At 42.8% G+C, this 21,640-nt stretch overlaps 1 protein-coding gene across 1 annotated transcript; it reads left to right on the top strand.

Moving 5' to 3' along the window:
- Positions 1-8,635: 8,635 nt before the first annotated feature.
- LOC123449968 (putative disease resistance protein RGA3) lies at positions 8,636-21,304 on the top strand. The gene is made up of 5 exons (XM_045127359.1): positions 8,636-8,973; positions 9,681-10,834; positions 17,836-17,934; positions 20,244-20,451; positions 20,980-21,304. The coding sequence occupies exons 1-3, from the start codon at positions 8,668-8,670 to the stop codon at positions 17,858-17,860; spliced, it is 1,485 nt and encodes a 494-aa protein (XP_044983294.1). The 5' UTR covers positions 8,636-8,667; the 3' UTR covers positions 17,861-17,934; positions 20,244-20,451; positions 20,980-21,304.
- The last annotated feature ends 336 nt before the right edge of the window (positions 21,305-21,640 follow it).

Genomic DNA, 21,640 nt, shown 5'->3' with positions numbered 1-21,640 from the left:
GTGTGCAACAGGGCTCGGATCTGCTCGATCCCCCTTCCTGCCTCTGAATCAGTCGGCTGGAGGGAATCGGCTATCTTGGCAGCCGCAGCCAAGTTGAGGAGGGGTGTGCGGAACAACTCCACGTTGCTCCGTCGAGTGTGCCGACTGGCAGAACGGCGAGGTGGACAGCGCGCACCGGATGTTTCGCCGACCTCGCGCTCGCTTCGGCCAGCTTGACGGGGATCTTCATGGGAGTTGGCCATGTGTACTTCTGCTGCGGGCCCGCGACCCGCATACTCGGAAAGAAACTCAGTCGGAACCGAGTCCGAGTGCTGGGATAGCGGGGCAACCACAACGGACTCTAGAACCGCCACTTGCGAAGACGCGTTCTGGCGCGCCTGGGCATGTTGCACCCAACGCTGGAGCCGCGGACGGCGGGACCGCTTGCTGTGGCGCGTGACGGCGGTGCAGGTCGACACAGGAGTCGACTGTTGGAGAAGAAGAATGCCGCGGGCGCCGGCACGGAAGTGCTTAGCCCCACGACGGGGAAGCGCCTCGACGTCGAGAGGAGCATCCCGAAGCCACGCTGAATCGTCGACGGTGAAGGGGAGAGCGCCGAAGAAGATCTGGTGACCCATGCTCGAACCTCCACCGGACGACATGATGAAAGGAAGTAGTCGCAAACTCGCCGAAAGTCGCTTAGACGCCTGCCCCAAGGTGGGCGCCAACTGTCGTGGGTATAAGCCTGACAGTAGATGTGTAGGGTACGAAAAGGATGGGCAGAGTCCTAGCTACGGCGAGGATGTATGAGTTCAGCCCCCTCTGCGGTGGAGGTAATAGCCCTACGTCTCAGTGCTCAGGGAGCTTGTTGTCGAGTGGAATAGGGAATACAATGAGTTGCTAACCCCTTTACCAGTGGGGGAGGGTGGCTTATATAGAGTGCACTGCCCTCCACAATGGTTCTGGTACAGTGGTGGAGTAGTGGCGATTGAATGTGTACGTTATAGGTAACGTACGCCCTAAATGCTAATAAATGCACCTGGAAACGTACGACCGTTTCCCTCCAGGGGGGTTACGATGTACCGAGTGGTATCCAGTCGGTTAACCTAATATGCTCCGAATGCTAGTTCCCGACTGGATGATCGAGGGTACGTTACCGTCTGGATGACAGGGACTCCTTAATTCAGTCGGAGCTGACTAAGGGTCTAGTCCTTTGTGAGGGGTAGTCCTTGGGTAGGACCTACAGGGCAGGCCTATGACCCTACCCTAGGACTATAACCCCATCAAGAGGAGTTCCGGCACCAAAGCATACCGCTTCTACGATCCACAAACCAAGCGTTTACGAATTTCATGCGACGTCATGTTTGAAGAAAACCAAGCGTGGAATTGGAGCGTCGCAGCCGACAATGCTCCAAATAGTAACATATTCACGGTTGAATTTCCAACCGATGATGTTGCACGGGAGGATGTCCAAGTGGTTGATAAGACGCCCAACCAAGGTGACCACAATGGTAGTGATCATCATGGTGCCGACACCGACGACGATGTGCATAGGTCGCAAGGAGATAGCAATAACGAAGCGCACGGCACGGGTGGAGATCTCGACGACATCACCGACAACGAGGCGCATAGTGACGATGACAATCAAGATGATGATCATGATCACGACGACTACGCCGACGACGCGGATGTCGATGACACGCTCGAGACTCAGCCATCTTCCTCAAGTGAATCAACATCGACACAATCTGTGTCACCTCCTTCGCAAGCCATAACGGACTTCTCAGGGCCTCGTCGCTACAAGACCCTCAAGAAAGTCTACAAGTACACAAAGCCAGTTACGCTCGAATACTCCGGACTATGTCTTTTCGGAGTTGAGGAGCCGGCGAACTTCGTAGAGGCGAGCAAAAGTCCTAGCTCGACGCACGCCATGGATGAGGAGATGAAGGCAATTGAGAGCAATGGCACGTGGACCTTGGTAACCCGTCCTCCAAACCAAAAGGCGATAGGTTTGAAGTGGGTTTACAAGTTAAAGAAGGACACACAAGGTGCCATTGTGAAGTACAAGGCAAGACTCGTTGCAAAGGGCTACATACAACGTCAAGGAGTTGACTATGATGAGGTGTTTGCACCGGCTGCTCGAATCGAGACGGTGAGAGTGCTCCTAGCTTTGGCAGCACAAGAGAATTGGAAGGTTCATCATATGGATGTTAAGTCCGCTTTCCTCAACGGCGATCTCATAGAAGAAGTGTACGTGGAACAACCCCTCGGCTACAAGAAGAAAGGTGAAGAAGGGAAAGTTTACAAGCTCAAGAAGGCACTCTACGGGTTGAAGCAAGCGCCAAGAGCTTGGAACTCAAAGTTAGACCGGAGTTTGGTCTCGCTCGGGTTCAAGAGATGTCCCCTCGAGCACGCAGTCTATACAAAGGACTCCAAAGGCTCAAACCTGCTAGTTGGAGTTTATGTCGACGATCTGATTATCATCGGAGATAGGGTACAAGAAATTGAACGTTTCAAGGCGCAAATGAAGAACAAGTTTAGCATGAGCGATCTGGGATTACTCAGCTATTACTTGGGCATCGAAGTGAAGCAAAGCTCCGGAGAGATTTCCCTATGTCAATCGGCTTATGCGGTCAAGTTATTGGAAAAGTGTGGCATGTCAGATTGCTACGAGACACAAGTTCCAATGGACCAACGTCACAAGTTGAGAAAGCATAGCTCAAATCCGCCGGTGGACACCACAATGTATCGAAGCGTTGTGGGCAGCCTAAGATATTTGGTGCATACCCGACCTGACTTGGCTTATTCAGTCGGGATCGTGAGTCGTTTCATGGAGAATCCGACAACCGAGCACATCAGCACGGTCAATCAAATCTTGCGCTATGTGAAAGGCACCATTAATCTTGGTTGCACGTACAGAAAGGGAAAGGAAGGATTGATCCTTCGTGGATATTCAGATAGTGACATGGCAGGTGATGTTGATGACCGAAAGAGCACAACGGGCATGGTTTTCTACCTTGGCCCGAATCCGATTAGCTGGAATTCTCAGAAGCAAAAGGTGGTGGCACTGTCTTCATGCGAGACAGAATACATAGCGGTAAGCACGGCGGCTTGTCAAGCAGTGTGGCTGAGAAGACTCCTAGCTATTCTTGCAAAGCGGGAGGTGCAGAAGGTGTCACTGAAGATCGATAACCAAGCTGCAATCTCGTTGTGCAAAAATCCGGTTCATCACGAAAGGAGCAAGCACATAGATACCCGGTTCCACCATATCCGAGAGTGCATTGAAGAAGGGTTGATCGAGGTTCAACATGTGAACACGAAAGACCAACTTGCCGATATTTTCACCAAGTCCCTCGGTCGACAGAAGTTCATCGAGATGAGGAGGAAAGTCGGAGTGCAAGAAGTGAAGTCAAGCAACAAGATTAAGGAGGTGAATGTAGAAGTTAATCATGTTGTTCCTTTAGGATTAGGAAAGAAAGCCAAACCAAGTCCTAGTAGTATTAGGATTCCTAGTCCTAGTCTATTTCCATAGTCCCTTGTGGACGTGTATAAAAGACACCCTAGGGGTGTTGATTGTAACACCAGAAAAACGAAAAGCAATACAAAGCAAAGGCTCGACACGGGCCTTTAGCCATCAAATTCATCGATCAGTTTTATTCGTATCGCTAGTTACGCAAGTTCCGTCAAGTAGCTGGCCGAAGCAAGAATCGCGTAGGCACGCCTATACAGCTGCATATGCACATTCAAAAGCCAACAAGTATGCCATTAATTTTTGTAAAATTCATCTGTCCTATCTCGAGATCCCATTTTGTACATTGATGTAGGAGTAGATGTTTGCCCTATGTTGTCATGTCATTTGCTCCTCGCCCTAATGGTTTTTGCCCTTTCTTGACCAAGCACGCCTCACCACTCATGGATCTTGTCTTTGTCCAACTGGCCGGTGATTTGTTTCATGACCGCGCGAACCTCTTTGGATTCAACCGATCCTTCATCATGCTGCTCCCCTAGTCCAATTTCCCTATGTTGGCCAAGAACTACCCCAGGAAGATGCTCTCCAAGTCCTTGACCTAGTGGCCCCAAACCCTTCTTTGGTTCACCGAGAACATATGGGGTTTCTCAAAGGGAGGTGCATCTCTGAAAATTTTATCTTTGCGGCTGAGTTGGTTCAAATGCTGCTAGAAGCATGACATGTCCACCGCTATGCTCAAGATTTATTATTAGAAAGCTTCCAACTCCGTCTCATGGTCGGCTTTTGACAGCGTGCTCGATGCAAAAGGTTCCTATCCGTGATGGCATCATTGGATCTCAGACGTCAAGGTCCTCAACACATCTAGACACTCCGTCATCATTCTCAATGGCATCCCGGCAAGTGGATCCCGTGCAAACATGTGCTTCGGTAGGGTGACTCCTTGTCACCCTATCTCTACCACCACCCGAACCTCTACCCATACAACCTCCTCTACGACCAGCACTACCACGACCACTTTAACCACCACGTCTACCACCGCAGGATCCTCGGCCCACACCAAGGCCACCACTTGAACCACCACGTCTACCACCGTCGGATCCTTGGCCCACACCAAGGCCACCACTTGAACCACCATGTCTACCACCGTCGGATCCTCGACCCACAACAAGGCCACCACTTGAACTACCTCCACCACCAACACTTGAACCACCTCCGCCACCCCTTCACTAGTAGAAGCATTGTGACCTTTTGAAGTTTTGTTTGTTTTGCAAGTCCTCTTATTGTGTGTCGTTTCATTGCAATCACCGCATTGGTTCCTATCATGTGGCTCCATGAAATGTCCACTACCAAACTCTCTGGTGCTCATGAGGTCATCCATATCATTCATGTATCGCTTTGTTCTCCTTCCACCCTTCGGTTGTACCATCATCTCTGGATCTGGCCTAATATTAGGGCCGTGATACTCTGGCCACTGTGTCGGGTCAAAAAAAGGGTGGAATCTCGACGCCCATGTTAACTTATGAGTTTGCAAGTTGAATTCATGCAACCTCACAACTACACCATCAGAAAAGGGCAAATTCCTCGTGCGGCATGCCATCATCATGTGCGAGCATGTCCAATGGTACTTACTATGCCGCTCACAAGTGCAATGCCACGTCCGAAGGGACACCATAAATGAGCGACCACCATATGATTGCCCATCTCTCGTTGTACCACCTGGCTCATCCACTTGGTATTTCATTTCAGCATTATCGAAACAAGTGGCTCTATGCATGGCTGACTTCTCTTTTTGAAACTCTAGCCACTCGACAACCTTCTTCGGATAAATCTTATTGGGAAGCTTCTCACTCTCACCAATCCACTTGTCAATTTCATTGGAGTGCTTCAGAAAATACTCATTGAGCTTGTAGAAGGTATATTCCGCTATTGCCGTCACCGGCATTTGACGGGCACCCTTCATGACAAAGTTGAAGCACTCAACAAGATTGCTTGTCATGTCGCCATATCTCATGCCTCCTTTGTCACATGCCCGTGACCACTTGTGTCTCTCATAAATATTATTTTCTAGGAATTATTTCCCACCTTCATTTGACTTCTCGTAGATTATGTTCAATCGTTTCGTGAACGACTCAACGGAGAAGGCCACACATGCGGAGTTAAGATCATTCGCCAGATATTTGTTCTTACAAGCCATGTAAAAGTTTGCAACGAAGTGCCTCATGTACCATCGATGGTGAAGCCTCGCATGCCCTGGCATGTGAACATCCACGGTCTTCAATATGCCTTGGTACCGATCGTATATGATGCATACCTCCCTATTCGAAGGAATGAACGTGCTTCTCACAAGTCTCATGAACCATTCCCAGTTGTCTTGGTTCTCCACGGACACCAAATAAAATGCCACAGGCAACACCTGACCATTAGCATCATGTGCCATTGCTAACATTAGTGTGCCCTTGCATTTGCCTGTCAGAAATGTTCCATCTATAGACAAAACCGGACGACAATGCTCAAAAGCTGCAATGCATGTGCCAAACGTCCAAAAGGCACGACGGAACACTCCTTCAATATCTTGGACATAGTGATACATTCAGGGGTTTCTATAGGACATCGCGCCCAACAACTAGGGTAGCATGTTGTACGCCTCTTCCCATCCACCGTACAATATTCTAAGAGCGACTTGCTTGGCCTTCCATGTCTTCCCGTACTTGACCTTATATCCAAACCTCTCGTAAACCCAACTCATCAACAACTTCACTTTAATGGTTGGATCCTCAGCTATATGTTTCTGGTATTTATAACCGATGAATTCCGAGGTTAGTTGACGGTGTGTCGTCTGTGCTTTATCGGTCGGTGGTGTGCATTGGTGAGTGGCTTTGCAACTACTTATGTTCCACCAACCATCTTTTGTGAGTCTTCCATTGACTTTCCATTTGCAATTTTCTACCTCACATTTCACAATGTATCGCTTGTTGCAGTCCGAGTGAACAACTATGAAAGGCCTGTAGTGTTTGACGGCATACTCACACAACCACATCTTGAATTCTAGCATGTGCTCGAACATCATACCTTTCTTTAGGTAAGACGTAGAAATCACGTCGGGTGTGCTACTTGAGAACATTCTAGCCTCAGTTGTCTTGCTCATGCCACCGTCGACTATAGCCTTATCTGCAAGGCTAACATCACAAAATAAGGGAACTTTGTGATCCCTACCGGTGATTTTTGTATACCACTCCACTTCTTTCTTAGTGAAGCCATCCTTGTCCAACTCATTCACCGGGCCTTCATCATCCGAGTCATCCACACAAACATGCTTATACACAATGTCAGGATCCATGTCATCATGCCTTACTTGAGCCTCTACGTCACCAACAATGTTGTGGTGCCTCTCATACTCTTTGTCGGAGTCATGACCATTATCTTTGATCGGTGCACTACCTCCCAATTCATATTGGGGATACTCATTGACTTCCACTTCAACTTTATGCTTAACAATAGGTGGCACACTGCTAATCGGACTCAAATCATCTACTAAGGGTTGGTTCAAGTCAACATGAAAAAGAGGAGCCTTGACCACCTTACTTGCAAACACTTCGAGTGACTTGACTATCGAGGATGTAACAACCTCCTTGTATGCAACTCAATGTAAATTGGACTTGATACGCATTGTCTTCATTCGACACTTGTGTGCCGACCCAACATCATATCTTCCTAACAATTCAACTTGGTCACTTGGATCAACCCACTTTAATCTTATCCGCGTTTCTTCCACAACCTCTTCATAAGTAGGACTCTCAAGAAATATCAACTCTTCTTCATACTTATCAACAATATTAACATTCATGAATGCCTCTTTGTCAACATAATGAATATTCATAATCTTGTCCATCTAAAAAAGGTAACAATAGTACCAATGCTAAGTATATCACATTCCTAACAAAACAACTAAGAAACATGTATGTCCATCCAAATTAAGCATTACCCAAACCCTAACCCTAATCCTAAATCTTAACAATAAGCATAACCCAACCAATACAATGCAACATTATTAGAACAACTATACTCATTAATATGCACTAAGAACATCATATTTTGGAACAATGTTCAAAACTAGGGATAGAAAACACATGAACAAACCATCCAAATAGACAAATCCAACCAATAAAAATTTATGAGATGAAGGAGATTACCTCAAGCAACGGAAATGACATCGGATTCACAGACCAAACCAATCCTTTTGGAAGGATTTAAGAGGAGACAAGTGGGGGAGAAAAGGGGGAAAAGGGGCTGGAGCTCGGGATAGGTGGGAGAAGAGAGTGAGTGCTGAGTGATGGGTGAGGGTGTCCCCCTAATAAGTATCTCATGCAGCAACGTCAGGGACCATGGCCCTGACGTTGCACTACAAGTTAGAAACGCCACATACCTTGGCGTTTCCAAAAAGAAAAACGCTGACTAGTCTGGCGTTGCGAAAGTGTAGAAATGCAGGGTAGATAGATGTTTCTTAGTTGAGCAGCAACGCCACGGGCTGTGGCGTTTCTAAAAAGGTGAGATCGTGAAGTATTTTTCTGACGAGTTCATTTTATGTAATTCTTTACGCATATTGGTCAGAACAGTGATTTTGTCCTAGACCATGTGGATGTCTGCTACTGAAAGGGATGTCTGCTACCGAAAGAGAGAATCGTTCTAAGGGCAACCACTGTTTTGACAAAACAGCTGGCATGTGAGAAAATCCATTCATTTGCACACCTGCACAGGTTGATAGATATATGCTCAGCTAGCTCGTTGTTTGGTGAGGGCCACACGGTCCGAGCCATGGCACAATCAAGCTGAGAAAAAGCATGGCAGAAATAGGCATGCAGCTGATGAAGCCATATTTCGGTGATGCCGAACAGTCCCAGCAGCTGGAATGGATTGACCTCCAGAGGAAGACACGAATTTTACTGGTTTCCACAGGCTGCTCCACTCCTTCTGCTCAGTCGTCCAGAAGGGGGAGGAGGTAGACTGCTGGCCTTCCAGGCAGTCCCCCCGCACCTTCTCCGTAGTCGCCAATAATAAAAGAAGAAAGACTAGTGGAGAAAAGCAAACAATAGTGTGTGGCTCGTGCGTCCTGACGGGCCAACAACCGCGCCTCCGGCGCGTGGTCGCGTGCCCTTAAGAACATACCGCTCTTCCTTGCCTCTCTGTGTTTCCACGCAGTCAACGACACTGCTGTGAGAGAGATGACTGGGTTTGGGGAGATAATCGCGAGCGCTGTGGGGAAGCAAGTCGCGGGCAAGCTCGGTGAACTCGCCACGGAGGAGGCCACCCTGCAGTGGAAGTTCAAAGACGATGTTGATGTCATGGCGGACAAGATGCAAGATCTGGAGGCCGTGTTGCATGATGCGGATGATAGGCTGCGCCGACGAGGAAGAGATGGGGAAGCTGTTGGGCGGTGGCTTAGCAAATTCAAGGCCGTCGCCTACGACGTCGAGGACGTGCTGGACGATCTGGACGCCACCGAGCTCTTAAAGAAGAGCCAACCCAAGGTATACTCGCTTATTACAATCTCCTGTTGTAAGGTCGTAATACAGGTCGAGATCTAGCCTTCCAGAGTCCTGCACTTTACGATTATTATGAACACTTGACATGGTGATTCATAGGTTCATTGCCATGCTCAAAGCAAAAGAGTTGCTTTGAATCTCAACAGTCGTTCATAATTTGTATTCATGTCTCTTTTACTATTTGTGGATCGCTTGAGAATTTCTTTTCTCATCCACCATATTGCAGAGTATTTTTCCGACACCCTTAAGCTGCACAGTGACTATTAATTAAGTTCAACTTATCTTCGCCTAGTTTGTTTGCCTTTATGTTTCGTAGGGGTACTAGACTTGAATTTGGTTTGTCGTCAGGTGAGGGGTGAGTTTTATGAAAGCCAGTGAAGTGGTTGTGGATATTAGGGACTCGTTCGGTAATCCACCAGCTCTTTAAAATTTAAGAATCTACAGAACACCTGTACAACTGCTCCACGAACTTTAACTACAGCTCCGTCCGCTCCGGGAGCAGAGCCGCGGAACGGAGGGACTCCAAACGGGGCCTAGATCTTCATCAAGTGTTGGGAAAAATGATCGAACGGTGACAAATTTCAGTTACATCATTGTCCATCCCCACAGAAATAGAGTATATGCCTAGTAACTTCCATCTTAATCCAAAGAGATGTGCTGAGAGAATGATGTCGATTTCAATTTATTTACAGTTGAAGCTGTTCTTTTCCTGGAATAATCAACTTCTACAGAGGGTTACCATGCCTCACAAGCTGAAGAGCGTGAGGGGGAAAATAGAGAAAATAAGAAAGGAGGGTCAGGCTATCAATCTTGTGAGACATCAAGAACGAGCAGAAGGGAGCAGAAAAAATGAAACTTTTGCAGGCATCTGTGATGAAGGCCTGAAATCTGGAGTGGTGGGGAGGGACATAGAGAAGGACAAAATAATCAGTCTGCTTCTAAAAAAGGGCGTTCAAGAGGATATATCTATTGTCCCGATTGTCGGGCTAGGTGGTCTAGGGAAGTCAACATTGGCTGAATCAGTCTTTGTAGACAAGATGGTCAACGACTTTGAAGTCCGAGCCTGGGTTCATGTGTCTAAGAAGTTTGATCTGCGCAAAATTGGGAGTGCCATCCTCAAAAGCATAAATAGCAGTATCAACCTTGACAATTGTAGTTTGCAGTTTCTACAGGAAAATCTCAGAAATGAACTTGCTGATAGAAGGTACTTGATTGTTTTGGATGATCTTTGGGAAGAGGATGCGGATAAGCTGGAAAGGCTGAAGCAGATGCTACAACATGGCTACAGGGGTAGTAGGGTTATCGTAACTACGCGTAACCAAAGCGTAGTCAATAAATTGCGCACCGGTGCTCTTTCACACAAAAGAAAAATTCGTTTGGTGCCCAAATCAGATCAAATCAAGTTGCATGGTTTGTCAAATGATGACTGCTGGGAAGTAATGAAACAAACGGCATTTGGGCCTGATGATGACAAAAGTGACTTGGAAGAAATTGGAAGGAAAATTGCAGAGAAGTGTGGAGGTGTACCACTCGTGGCAATTGCCCTTGGGCAAGTAATGTCCGAGTTAAGGACTGTCGAGGCATGGCAAACATTAAGAGATACAAACATTGATTTGGGTCACAGAGATCACGAGGACACATTGGAGCGCCTCATGCTGAGCTATTACTACATGAAGCTTGACTTTAAAATGTGTTTCACATATTTGGCGGCCTTTCCCAAGGGTTTCATTATAGAAAGTGATCGTCTAATTCAGCAATGGAAGGCTCTTGGATACATTCATCGAGGGGATGATGGTAAAAGGTGCATCAACTACCTTATGGGGATGTCCTTTCTTCAAATTTCAAGGTCTTCTGCAGTAAGTGTTGAGCACTATTTCTAAAGTTCTCGTTTGGCCATGCGCGTGTCAAAATGTTTCCTAGCTGCTTTCCAAGTAAATAAATTGATTGGTACACATTTTCAATTATATGTGGTCATTATGTACACTTGATATTCAGAAATCTGAATATATTATGCCCTCTTTCTGTTATGATTATATGTTTGTCTTTTATTTCTCACTTTAAGATTTTCAATTAAATGTTTCCATATCTGCACCTTTAAATTTTCAAGCTTGTTTCTAATTCAACTTTTACATTTGAAATAGTTGCATTTCAATTTAGTACCTTACAATACATTTTGGTTCCAAGTTCTTTGATTATTATTTAAATGAAATAAAAGTAATATTGTTGTTGTAGAACTTTAAATTTATTATTTCAGAATATATCACAGTTTATTATTCTATATTAGATTGGACATAACTTCAGGATTCTTTGGTATCCTTACATTAAATAAATACAGTGGGACCCACAAATCATGGGGAGTGAAACACTTCATTAGTCCATTAACTCAAACTGATTGCACATTTTAGACCAACAACTTGGAAATTTATGGATTTATGGCGTAAACTCATTGACTTGATCACATAAGGCCAAAATCAATTCGAGAGGGGAAAATCCACGTCAGCGTTTGTTTGACCGCTCGAAGACTAATTATTTTGTACAAGGATCTATTAGCAATCTGGCTGGTTTTTTCTCATATAACTATGCTAAAGGTGTATGGTGGAAAAAATATAAAAATCTTGAGCTGCTTAGGGTTTGAACCAAGACCGTTAGCATTGGCAATCATCTCACTAACCACTAGAACATTAACATGTTTATATAATACTCCCTCCGTTGCTAAATAGACGTCTTTTAAGAGATTTCAGTACGGACTACATACAAAACAAAATAAATGAATCTATGCTCTAAAATATGTCTATATACATCCGTATGTAGTTTTAGTTGAATCTCTAAAAAGACTTATATTTAAAAACGGAGGGAGTAAGTTGCAGTCAACTTATGTTCACAATCCTATCAAGTTCCCGTTAGCTTGTTTCCTCCTTTAACATTATTTGTTTTGGAAGCACAGTTTTAAAAACCTACGGTGCTAACTGATACAATGTAAAGTGTTTTGTGTATACAGCAGGTTACATAGTAACCAGGCACTCCTTGTAATGCTACATACAAAATATAGTAACGTACGGGATACCTAGATGTCTGGGCACCTAGCATTTAATAGCTTGCATATCAGTCGATTAGTATTTGTTGATTTAGAAAGAATGAAAACATGCATTAATTGAAGAATATTATTCCTTATAGTATATTTAGTGTCCTGCCTTTCTATCACGTGTTATGGTTAAAGATTAGAAGCTGCCAAATTAACTAGTAATTGAGGCATTTATATTGATTTTCAAATCAGTCGTCACACATCATCCAACGATGAATAGGCTAGGTCCTAGGTTCCCAGACACCTACGTGTCCCATACGGTCGTTATATATATGTGTGTGCGTGCATGCGCGCGCGAGAGAGAGTATCATTCTAATGTAAAAGTGTGTGTGTGTGTGTGTGTGTTCGTGTGGGATTACTTGATTCTGCATATGTGAGTATCATTCCGATATATAGAGTTAAGTAGTTAACTGCAACTTGTGAACAAACCAATTGATGTTCTAGTGGACATCGAGATGTTTTCTAACACCCAAAGTGCTTTGATTCGAGGACGTGGAGTTTCTACACCCAGGAGCTGCTCCTGGCATGAACAGTAAAAAATCATAAAACATTTAAAAAATTCTGAATTTTTTCTATGACATATTTTCATAAATGTTTATTGTGCATGCAAAATTACATCGCAAAATCACATTGGTGAAAGGCGTGGTAAAAGAGACAAAATCAATGCTCTGAAAATGTTACTTAAAAAGCATTTTGGAGCTTGAATTTTTTTTTGGCACGACCTCCATCAATGTGATTTTGCGATAAAATTTTGCACACACAACATATATTTGTGAAAGTATGCCACAAAAAAATCAGAATTTTTTGAATCTTTTTTTATTTTTTTATTTATTTTAATGTTCACACCAGGAGCATTTGCTCTTCGGTGTAGAAAGGTACTTTCGTTGACTCAAGTCCTACTTAGCACAATCTTTTTTGATTATTTTTCCTCCATATATACGCCTGTTAGCATCTTTTGTACTCCCTCCGTTCCTAAATATAAGACATTTTAGAGATTACACTATGAACTAGATACGGAGCAAAATGAGTGAATCTACATCCTAAAATATGACTACATACATTCATACGTAGTTCATAGTAAAATTTCTAAAAGGTCTTATATTTAAGAACGGATGGAGTAATAAAAATCAGCCAGTTTGCAAATACATCACTACAAAAAAATAGTTAGTTTGCGAGCAATCAAAGTACCATGTGGCTGCCATTTTTCCGGTCAAATTTATTTTGACTTTATTTGATCAAACTCAACGGGTTTAAGGCCTAAATCGATTAATTCCTGAGTTGTTGGCCTAAAGTGTACAATCAATTTGGGTTGACGATTTCACTCAATTATAGGCATAGAGTTTTTCCAGTTTACGAGAACTGTTGTAGAGACGACACAATAATTTGAAATGTTGGAGCCTAATAGTTAACTATGAGAAAGTTGGGGCGCATGAGTGCCGTGCTAGGCCGGAGCGTAAGATTGTTTATAATGCGTTCTAGGTTAGTTTACCGCGTGCACGCACACACGCATGTTGGGTACTGTATCAATTAACTATTTTGGGATGGAGAGAGAGTATTACTGTTTACCAGCATAGTTCAAATATAGAACATATACTATGATTTAGCCCACTGTTAAAAATTCTAAAATTAATGTAATTAACCCTCTATATTCAGTAATCATGCACGCACAAACTCCTTAACTATTATATACTTAGAAGAGAATTTTACATTTGCACATGATGTTCAATTTTAGTATGTTATCACTTATCATCGACCATCCAACAGATTAACATATTTCAGATATCACCTTGATTAATCAACCATTAGGGCTAGTTAGAAGGGAGGGAGATATTGGCCTTCTAATTAGCCATTAGAAGAATTAATTAGCAATTACGGGTGTTAGATGAGCGTCATGGATTTCATGCATTCATGTAGTCACTATCTTGCAGCCACTGACTTACATGTTAATGTTAATAGTACAAAGATTCTTCACTTGGTAACTAAGCATAATCATGTAGGGTTTACATTTCTTTCACAAGAACAATTTGATAGTGCTTCCCTCTGCAGATTAGGTCAAATCCAGTGCATGCCAATGCTCCTCGAGAGCTCACCATGCATGATTTGGTGCATGATCTTGCAACGATAATTTCGGGACATGAATCACTTGTTCTGAATGCTACGGAGCCGAGGAGTAGGAAGAAAGCAAAACGTCGTTATTGCCGACATGCACAGTTGATCAACTACCAGAATCAGTATAAGGTTTTTAATGATCTGCCAAGCAAAATCAGATCCTTGCATGTAAGACATTCAGAGAAACAACAGCTTCCGCAAAAGGCATTTTCTAGAACCAAGTATATACGGGTCTTGGACCTAAGTGGATGTTTAGTTGTGGGGCAATCAACTCCGAGCAATTTATTTTTGCCATCTTCCACTTTTCAGTTAAAGCTACTTAGGTACCTCGATGCCTCTAGCTTGCATATTACATCATTTCCTAAGTCGTTCCATACACTTCAAAATATGGAAACTATAATTCTGTCCAATTGCTCACTTAAAACTTTGCCTGACAGTATATGTAGCCTTAACAAACTCCTCTATTTGGACCTAGCTGGAAATGCCAGGATCATTAAGCTCCCTGAAAACTTTCATCTTCTTAATAAACTCAGATTCCTAAATATGTCAAGTTGTTCCAAGCTAACCGAACTTCCTGACAATTTTAGCCTGGAGTGTTTGGAACATTTAAACCTTTCAGGCTGTCATGAGTTAAAATACCTTCCTCAAGATTTCGGCAATCTTCAACATCTTAGGTTCTTGAACCTTTCTAATTGCTACAATATTTCAATTCTTCCAGAATCATGTTGCCAACTGGAGCATTTGAAAGACCTAAACCTTTCAGATTGCCGTGCCCTTGTAGTACTCCCTGAAGGTTTTGGTAACCTTTCAGGGCTTGAATCTTTGAACCTTTCTGGTTGCTACAAGATTTCAGTTCTGCCAGAATCATTTTGCCAACTGACGCATTTGAAAGAGCTAGACCTTTCAGACTGTCGTGCCCTTATAGTGCTCCCTGAAGGTTTTGGTGACCTTTTAGAACTTCAATCTTTGAACCTTTCTGATTGCTACGAGGTTTCAGTTCTGCCAGAATCATTTTGCCAACTGAAGCATTTGAAAGACCTAAACCTTTCAGATTGTCGTGCCCTTATATTACTCCCTGAATGTATTGGTGACCTTTCAGAGCTGGAATCTTTGAACCTAACAAGTTGTCCCAGGCTAGCACGGTTGCCCGAGTCAGTCTGCAAGATGACTAATCTGAAGTGTCTCAATTTGTCATATTGTTTAGGGATCCTAGAGCTCCCCTCCTCAGTAGGTGATCTTAATCTCCAAATATTGGACATTTCTGCTGGTGCTCTCCGTCACTTGCCAGATAGCATCAGTGAAATGGCTAGTCTCACGCAATTTGTGGTCACGTCAGGGCATCCTAGGGTGTTTGGAGAAGCCCAGGAAATAAAGAAGCGCCTAAAATTGCCAGGCCGCACGGTACATAGAGCATACCAGAGACCTTCAGGACGCAACAGTATAGTGGAGCTTGCACGTGTGAATTGCCGTGAGCTGTTAATTGGGTCTCTTCAGTGTGTCGAGAAACTGAAAGACCTAGAGAGAGTCGAACTGCGTCATAAATCATTTGTTCGGCAGCTAGCTCTCCACTGGAACCAGCAGGATATGAATGCTTCCCGCAAGGATATGAACCAGCAGGATATAAATCATTTGCGCAACCGGAAAATGAATGCTATTGAATGTTCGGCTCAATCTATTCTGGAGAGGCTCATACCAGCTCGAAATCTCGAACAACTTATGATACAAGGATATTCGAGCAAGGGTTTTCCTAACTGGATGTCGCACATATCCTCCCACCTCCCTTGTGTTACATATCTGAGTCTTTCTGATTTAGGTGCATGTGACGATCTTCCACCTTTCGGGCAACTACCAAATTTAAGAAGTCTATATCTGAAGAAAATTCCCAAAGTCACGAAAATTGGCAAGGAATTCTATGGAGAGGGTGGAACTTGTACAAAATTAAGATTGCTACAGTTGAAGTCGATGGACAATTTGGCGGTTTGGTATACAACAAGGTCAGGCGAAGAAGATGGAGAATTTTTAATCCCTAATTTGCACAATCTAGAGTTAAAGGACTGCCCGTTGTTGGAGTTCTTCCCATACCCACCCAGAAGTATGTTTTGGTGCTTGGACAATAGCAATGAGGTTTTGGCAGGACAAGGATTTGGGAAACTCTCGTCTTCCACTCATCCTTGTCGCATGGGAATAAAAAATTGCAGCTTTCGTCCAGACAAGTGGCGTAGACTAGAGCAACTCCCCACTCTCGAAGAATTCTCATTGACCTCCTGCCGCAGCTTGAGGGCATTGCCGGAGGTCATTTGCTGCTTCACCTCTCTCAAAAAGTTGAGTTTGATGTCATTGACAGACCTCGAGACTATGCCAGAATGGTTGGGACATCTCACTTCTCTACAAGTCTTTGCCTTAAAAGATTGTTGCAATTTAACATTTTTGCCTGGAAGTATGAAAAACCTCACTGCTCTGAGAGTACTAATGCTTCTCGAGTGCAAAGGACTATATATATTGCCGAAATGGATAGGAGAGCTCAGTTCCCTCCGAGAACTTCACATCAGAGACTGTCCCAACATCACATCTTTGCCTGAAAGCATAAGAAACCTTACTACCCTGGAGGAAATGTACATTTCTGGTTGTTCAAGCCTGGTCCATAGGTCCCAAAGGGAGGATGCATATAAGGTTTCTCACATCCCTAAAGTGATATTGGAGCCAGAAGAACCAAATGAGGAACAAAGAGAAGAAGACTCACAGGTAAGCAACTACAAAAGGTCCTTTTATTTACATCTTTGTAATTACATGAATCACCCATAGCTTCATTTGCACACGCTATTGCAATGATCTGACCTGGGTATTCGAAGCATGCACATTTATTTCACTTTGGTGTATGTCTATATGCCATTTACGTGCTCAGTCGTCTTATATAACTTCTGCTTACTTAACGGACAGGATGTCAGAAATTGGAGTTGACCCCCTGATTACTGTACCGATGCAGCATACTATTCAGCTTTACAATAAAGTTGGGTGTAAAGCGTTTTCTCCACACACAAAAAAAAAAACAATTGGCGTGGAATATGTGTATAGGGCTATAGTTGGGCTTGATGTATGCGGAAGGTTAGTGTTTAAGTCGAACATATGTATGTAACGCGGGGTAGCTAAAATAAACTAGATGAAATAGCAGGCTAGACACAAAATCACAAGGGGTTACTCTAGGCGCCCTAAGCAAGAATGACTGGACCAGTGTTTTGATTTTCGTTTTGTGTTTTTTCTCGCCACAGGCCGAGATGGCCGAATTTCGGTCATTTTCAAAAATTTCGGTTGAAATTTGACCAGCATTTGACTGAAATTTGATTAAAATTTGACAAATTTAACCAAAAATCATTCTTTTCGGTCGATAGATATTTCTCGCCCCAGGCCGAGATGGCCGAAATTCGGCCGAAATTTGATTTTTACGGCCGAAATTCAAATCCCAGGACTGGACTAGCCGTGGTGCGATGGTCGAGATGCATCTGATGGCATCGGTGGACTTGTCATTGACTGTACATTTGTACTATGCCGATTTAGTAAGTTAGAAGGAGTACCAGTACTAATGCCTCGGGATGTAGGTGTTCATAGGTTCTCAGTTTACTTTCCACATTGACCTAATTGTGTAAATTTTATGTCAATAGGAAGCATATACGGATAGGCTACTGAAAAACTACAGAAATAACTATTGGAATTATGGAGAAAACCCGTCAAGGCAGAGAGAGGAACGAGAAGAACTAGAGGTATGAAACTCGAAAAACCCAGTAACTTTTAATCTAGTAATTATGGTTTCATTTGCACATGCCTTTGCGATTAATATAAATATGAAATTGGAATTCAATAGATGCATATTTATTTTTCTTTCTTTGATGTGTTCTTATGCCATTTTTGTGCTTACTCGCATTATATGAGTTCCGCTTTTCTCAGCTCTATTGCCCTTATCGTAAAGATTACTCTCTTGTAAAAATCTCATTTCTATAGACATTCAAAACCCTAAGGTTAGCATTGGATGCAAAGTCAAGGCAGGAGATCAAAACCTACTTACTGAGCGTATATATATTTATAAAGTTAGGCATTAACCTACGCAATTGCATGTCAAGGAATTTTCTATAATGTTATAATTAATGATAAAAGTAACTACCACACCACATTTTTGTTCTGTCATTACTGAATGATCTGATTGCCGCTCGATCTGGTTTGCGCGACCACCGGCAGCCCGTATCTCCCGCGCAATGGATCGCTAGTCTCGATTTGTTTCGTTCACTCGTTTGGTTCGATCTTTTAAACTAGCGTGCTAGAATAAAAAGGTTAGCTCAATTTTTGTTGACCTGCTTGTACCTTCTTAAGACCAGAATAAAAAGGGAAACACCCATTAGGGTGGTTATTTATTAGGCAAAAAAAGGTGCTGAGCTGGAACTAGAACACACAACCTGCTGACCAAGGACTCCATCATTGAAGCAACTTATCTGATGAATATTTGTGTTGTCTTACTTAGTAAGATCATATTTCAGTGCGTTTGAGCTGTAGCTGAACCTATTAGACAAATGGACAAGCTGCGGAACCAGAAGAACGGGGAGCTTGATTGTCGCGGTCATCGGTCAAACTTTGAAAGCATACTACCGGTATTTTTAATGCACATCGCACACATGATAATTTACGTACAACACCGAGTTAACTTTCACCCGGTGGAAAAAAAGTTGTTCTACATACTCCTAGTATATTATGTGTAAACAAGATGGTAATTTACACACCATCAAACTGATAACTTGCGTACAGTAAATGTGTTATCTTTGACTAGAGGGAAGTTCATACATATTCCGTAATATTCTGTGTAAACATCACGGTACACACCACAGACCTGAGAACATACATATAAATAGCATGGTAATTGTGTCACACAGGAAAACAATTGTTGAAACATATCCCTTCCCCCTCTTAATTTTTGTCATGGTAATTTACACACCACGGACCACATAACTTACATTGAAACACCATGGTAACTTTTCACCTAGTGGAAAAAAGTTGTTTAAACATACTCCGGTATCTTTTGGATAAACAATATGGTAAATTATAAACCACATACCTGATAACTTATATACAAACACCTTGACAATTTTTTGGCCCAAGAAAAAGAATTGTTGAAACATACCTCCCCTAACTTATGTGTAAATTGCATGGTAATTTACGCACCACTGACCTTATAACTTACGTTGAAACATTGTGGTGATTTTTTTACCCAAGAAAAAGTTGATGAAAACACACCCTCGATAACTTCTATGTGAATACAATGATAATATATATACACACCATAGCTGCTATAACGTAAAAACATTGCGTTAAATTTCACCCGGGAAAAGAAGTTATCAAAAACATATCCGGGTTGCTAATGCAAATAACCCCGGCACCCAAAACCGCCTCCTTGCTACCGTCGGACCATGGGAACATCCCCAAGGCCGCACGTTGGCATGGACACCACTTGCATAGGGTTGGACTCCACCTGAGGGAGGGACCTCCGGCAATAGGGTCCCGATCCCATGTGGATCTAGCCCCCCAAAACCGACAAGACAGCTGGGGACAGGGCTCGCCGAAGACACACAACAACAACCTATGGGCCACCGAGTCGCCCTGGGCAGGGGCGACGCAAGGGGAAAGGGTGGTTGATGAAAAATCATAGACCTAGCAAAGTCATAGCTTCAATTTTGCAGACCTAAGGCTATTTCGCTAAAAGAAAACTCTGGCATAGTTCGCCATTCTTAGCCCTCAACCGAACATCTCCCAACTCCCTTACTTTTCACCTCAGAAGCAATATGGCTGGTATCCTCTGTGATCTGCTAGTTTGATCCTTAATCCTATACAATTATGGCATAATCAAGCTATGCAATTATTAGAACTTTATATTGAGACATGGTGTCAGTATTACTTGCTTTCGATAGCTTAAACTTTTGAATGCATTAACTACTGATGTAATGAAATTTAGTAGTATTCTGTAATACGAGCCATATCATTTTGGCATACCTATTTATCATAACCGAAATTACTGTTCACATTGAAGTCACGGATGTCGGACTCGGACTCTGAACATCTCTCTCGTTATGGGGAAGAAGATTCAGAAAATGAGGATGACGAGCAGGAAGGTTGAGCAAACAAGGATGACGAGCAAGAAGATTGGTACCTATAAGATCTCAGCGGTTTGCTATCATCATGCCAAATAGCACGTTGCTGTGGGGACCTCTGTAATTTACAATCACAATCTTATACAAGTAGGTACTAAACTACAATGCTACCAATTTTCTTTTTTGAGAAATATTGTACAAATGCAGACGCTTACATGACATACACGCATGTAAAATATGACCATGATGTTATTCAAAAAACAAATGCCGCATTAAAAACACTGGTTTTTAATCATAGGTCAAATCCCATCAAATAGTTGTCACAATGTGTATCTGATAATTTGGAGGAGTACAATTTTCTTTACCAATGCAAAGTATGAAAGTACTGTCGTATCTCTGCGCAATTTTTATTTCGATAGACCACTTGTTATGGGTTGAAATCTAACCAATGACGTACCACCTGAAACATAAAACATAGTTAGAACAAAAATAGGAATATGCTGCAACAGGTTCATGGTTTCATAAATCAAATCATGGATGAAATGCCTCGTGTTGAAAATAAGTTAAATCTGATTGGTTGCCCATTTTCTTAACCTAAAGTAGAAATGCCTTTGAGGCACTAGTCTCCATGTCATAGAATTATTAGTGATAACCGACTGCTCTCTCATTTGGCAGGTATCTCTTTTCCTCGCTACCAACAAAACGGCCCGTGCATTGTAACGGAAGGAAAAAAATATATTCATCATCTTCAATGACCATGACCATATTTTGCTGCATCACAGAGATACACTATCACTATAACTTGGCTTCTATCTCTTCAAACTCAGTGTTGTTTATCTATCATGAGTTTAGGAGGGGGGATGTTAGAGTACTATATATATAGCCATGTAACCTTTCGTATTTACCCTATTATGTAAGGAGTTTCTTGCATGTTCTACACACCCGTACATGTATATATACTGGCCCATGGCCTCTTGGAAATACAAGTTGCAAATTTCCTAACAACTATTTCATCGGCGATTTTATCCTTTGCTTTGAGTATGGGGAAGTCCGCATGAAGGAATTCTTCCCGGGGCATTGTTATATGAGAGAATTCCTTATTTAACACTGGCTTAAATTTGTGTGTCCTATTTAACACTGCAAAAAAAATTCTTCCTTATGTAACACCAACACTAAAATTTGTTCCCTTTCTAACATTTTCGTCCATTTTAACCATTGACGGTGTTAAATGGTACCTGAGAAGACGATTTTACCCCTGATGAAGTTGTGAGCAAAATACATCACATACAAAGTAATTCAAAATTTGGGCATAACCTCTCCTATAAATTGATGCATA

Source organism: Hordeum vulgare, chromosome 1H (assembly GCF_904849725.1).
Source record: "Hordeum vulgare subsp. vulgare chromosome 1H, MorexV3_pseudomolecules_assembly, whole genome shotgun sequence".
In the NCBI taxonomy this organism is placed as follows: Eukaryota; Viridiplantae; Streptophyta; class Magnoliopsida; order Poales; family Poaceae; genus Hordeum; species Hordeum vulgare.
This window is presented reverse-complemented; position numbering and strand designations above follow the sequence as displayed.

Bases quoted from the DNA above. Each gene is read 5' to 3' on its own strand.
- LOC123449968 (XM_045127359.1), top strand. From the start codon at position 8,668: ATGACTGGGTTTGGGGAGATAATCGCGAGCGCTGTGGGGAAGCAAGTC. The intron at 8,974-9,680 runs GTATACTCGCTT...ATTTATTTACAG, and splicing joins TAAAGAAGAGCCAACCCAAG to TTGAAGCTGTTCTTTTCCTG. The intron at 10,835-17,835 runs GTCTTCTGCAGT...TTATGTCAATAG, and splicing joins TCCTTTCTTCAAATTTCAAG to GAAGCATATACGGATAGGCT.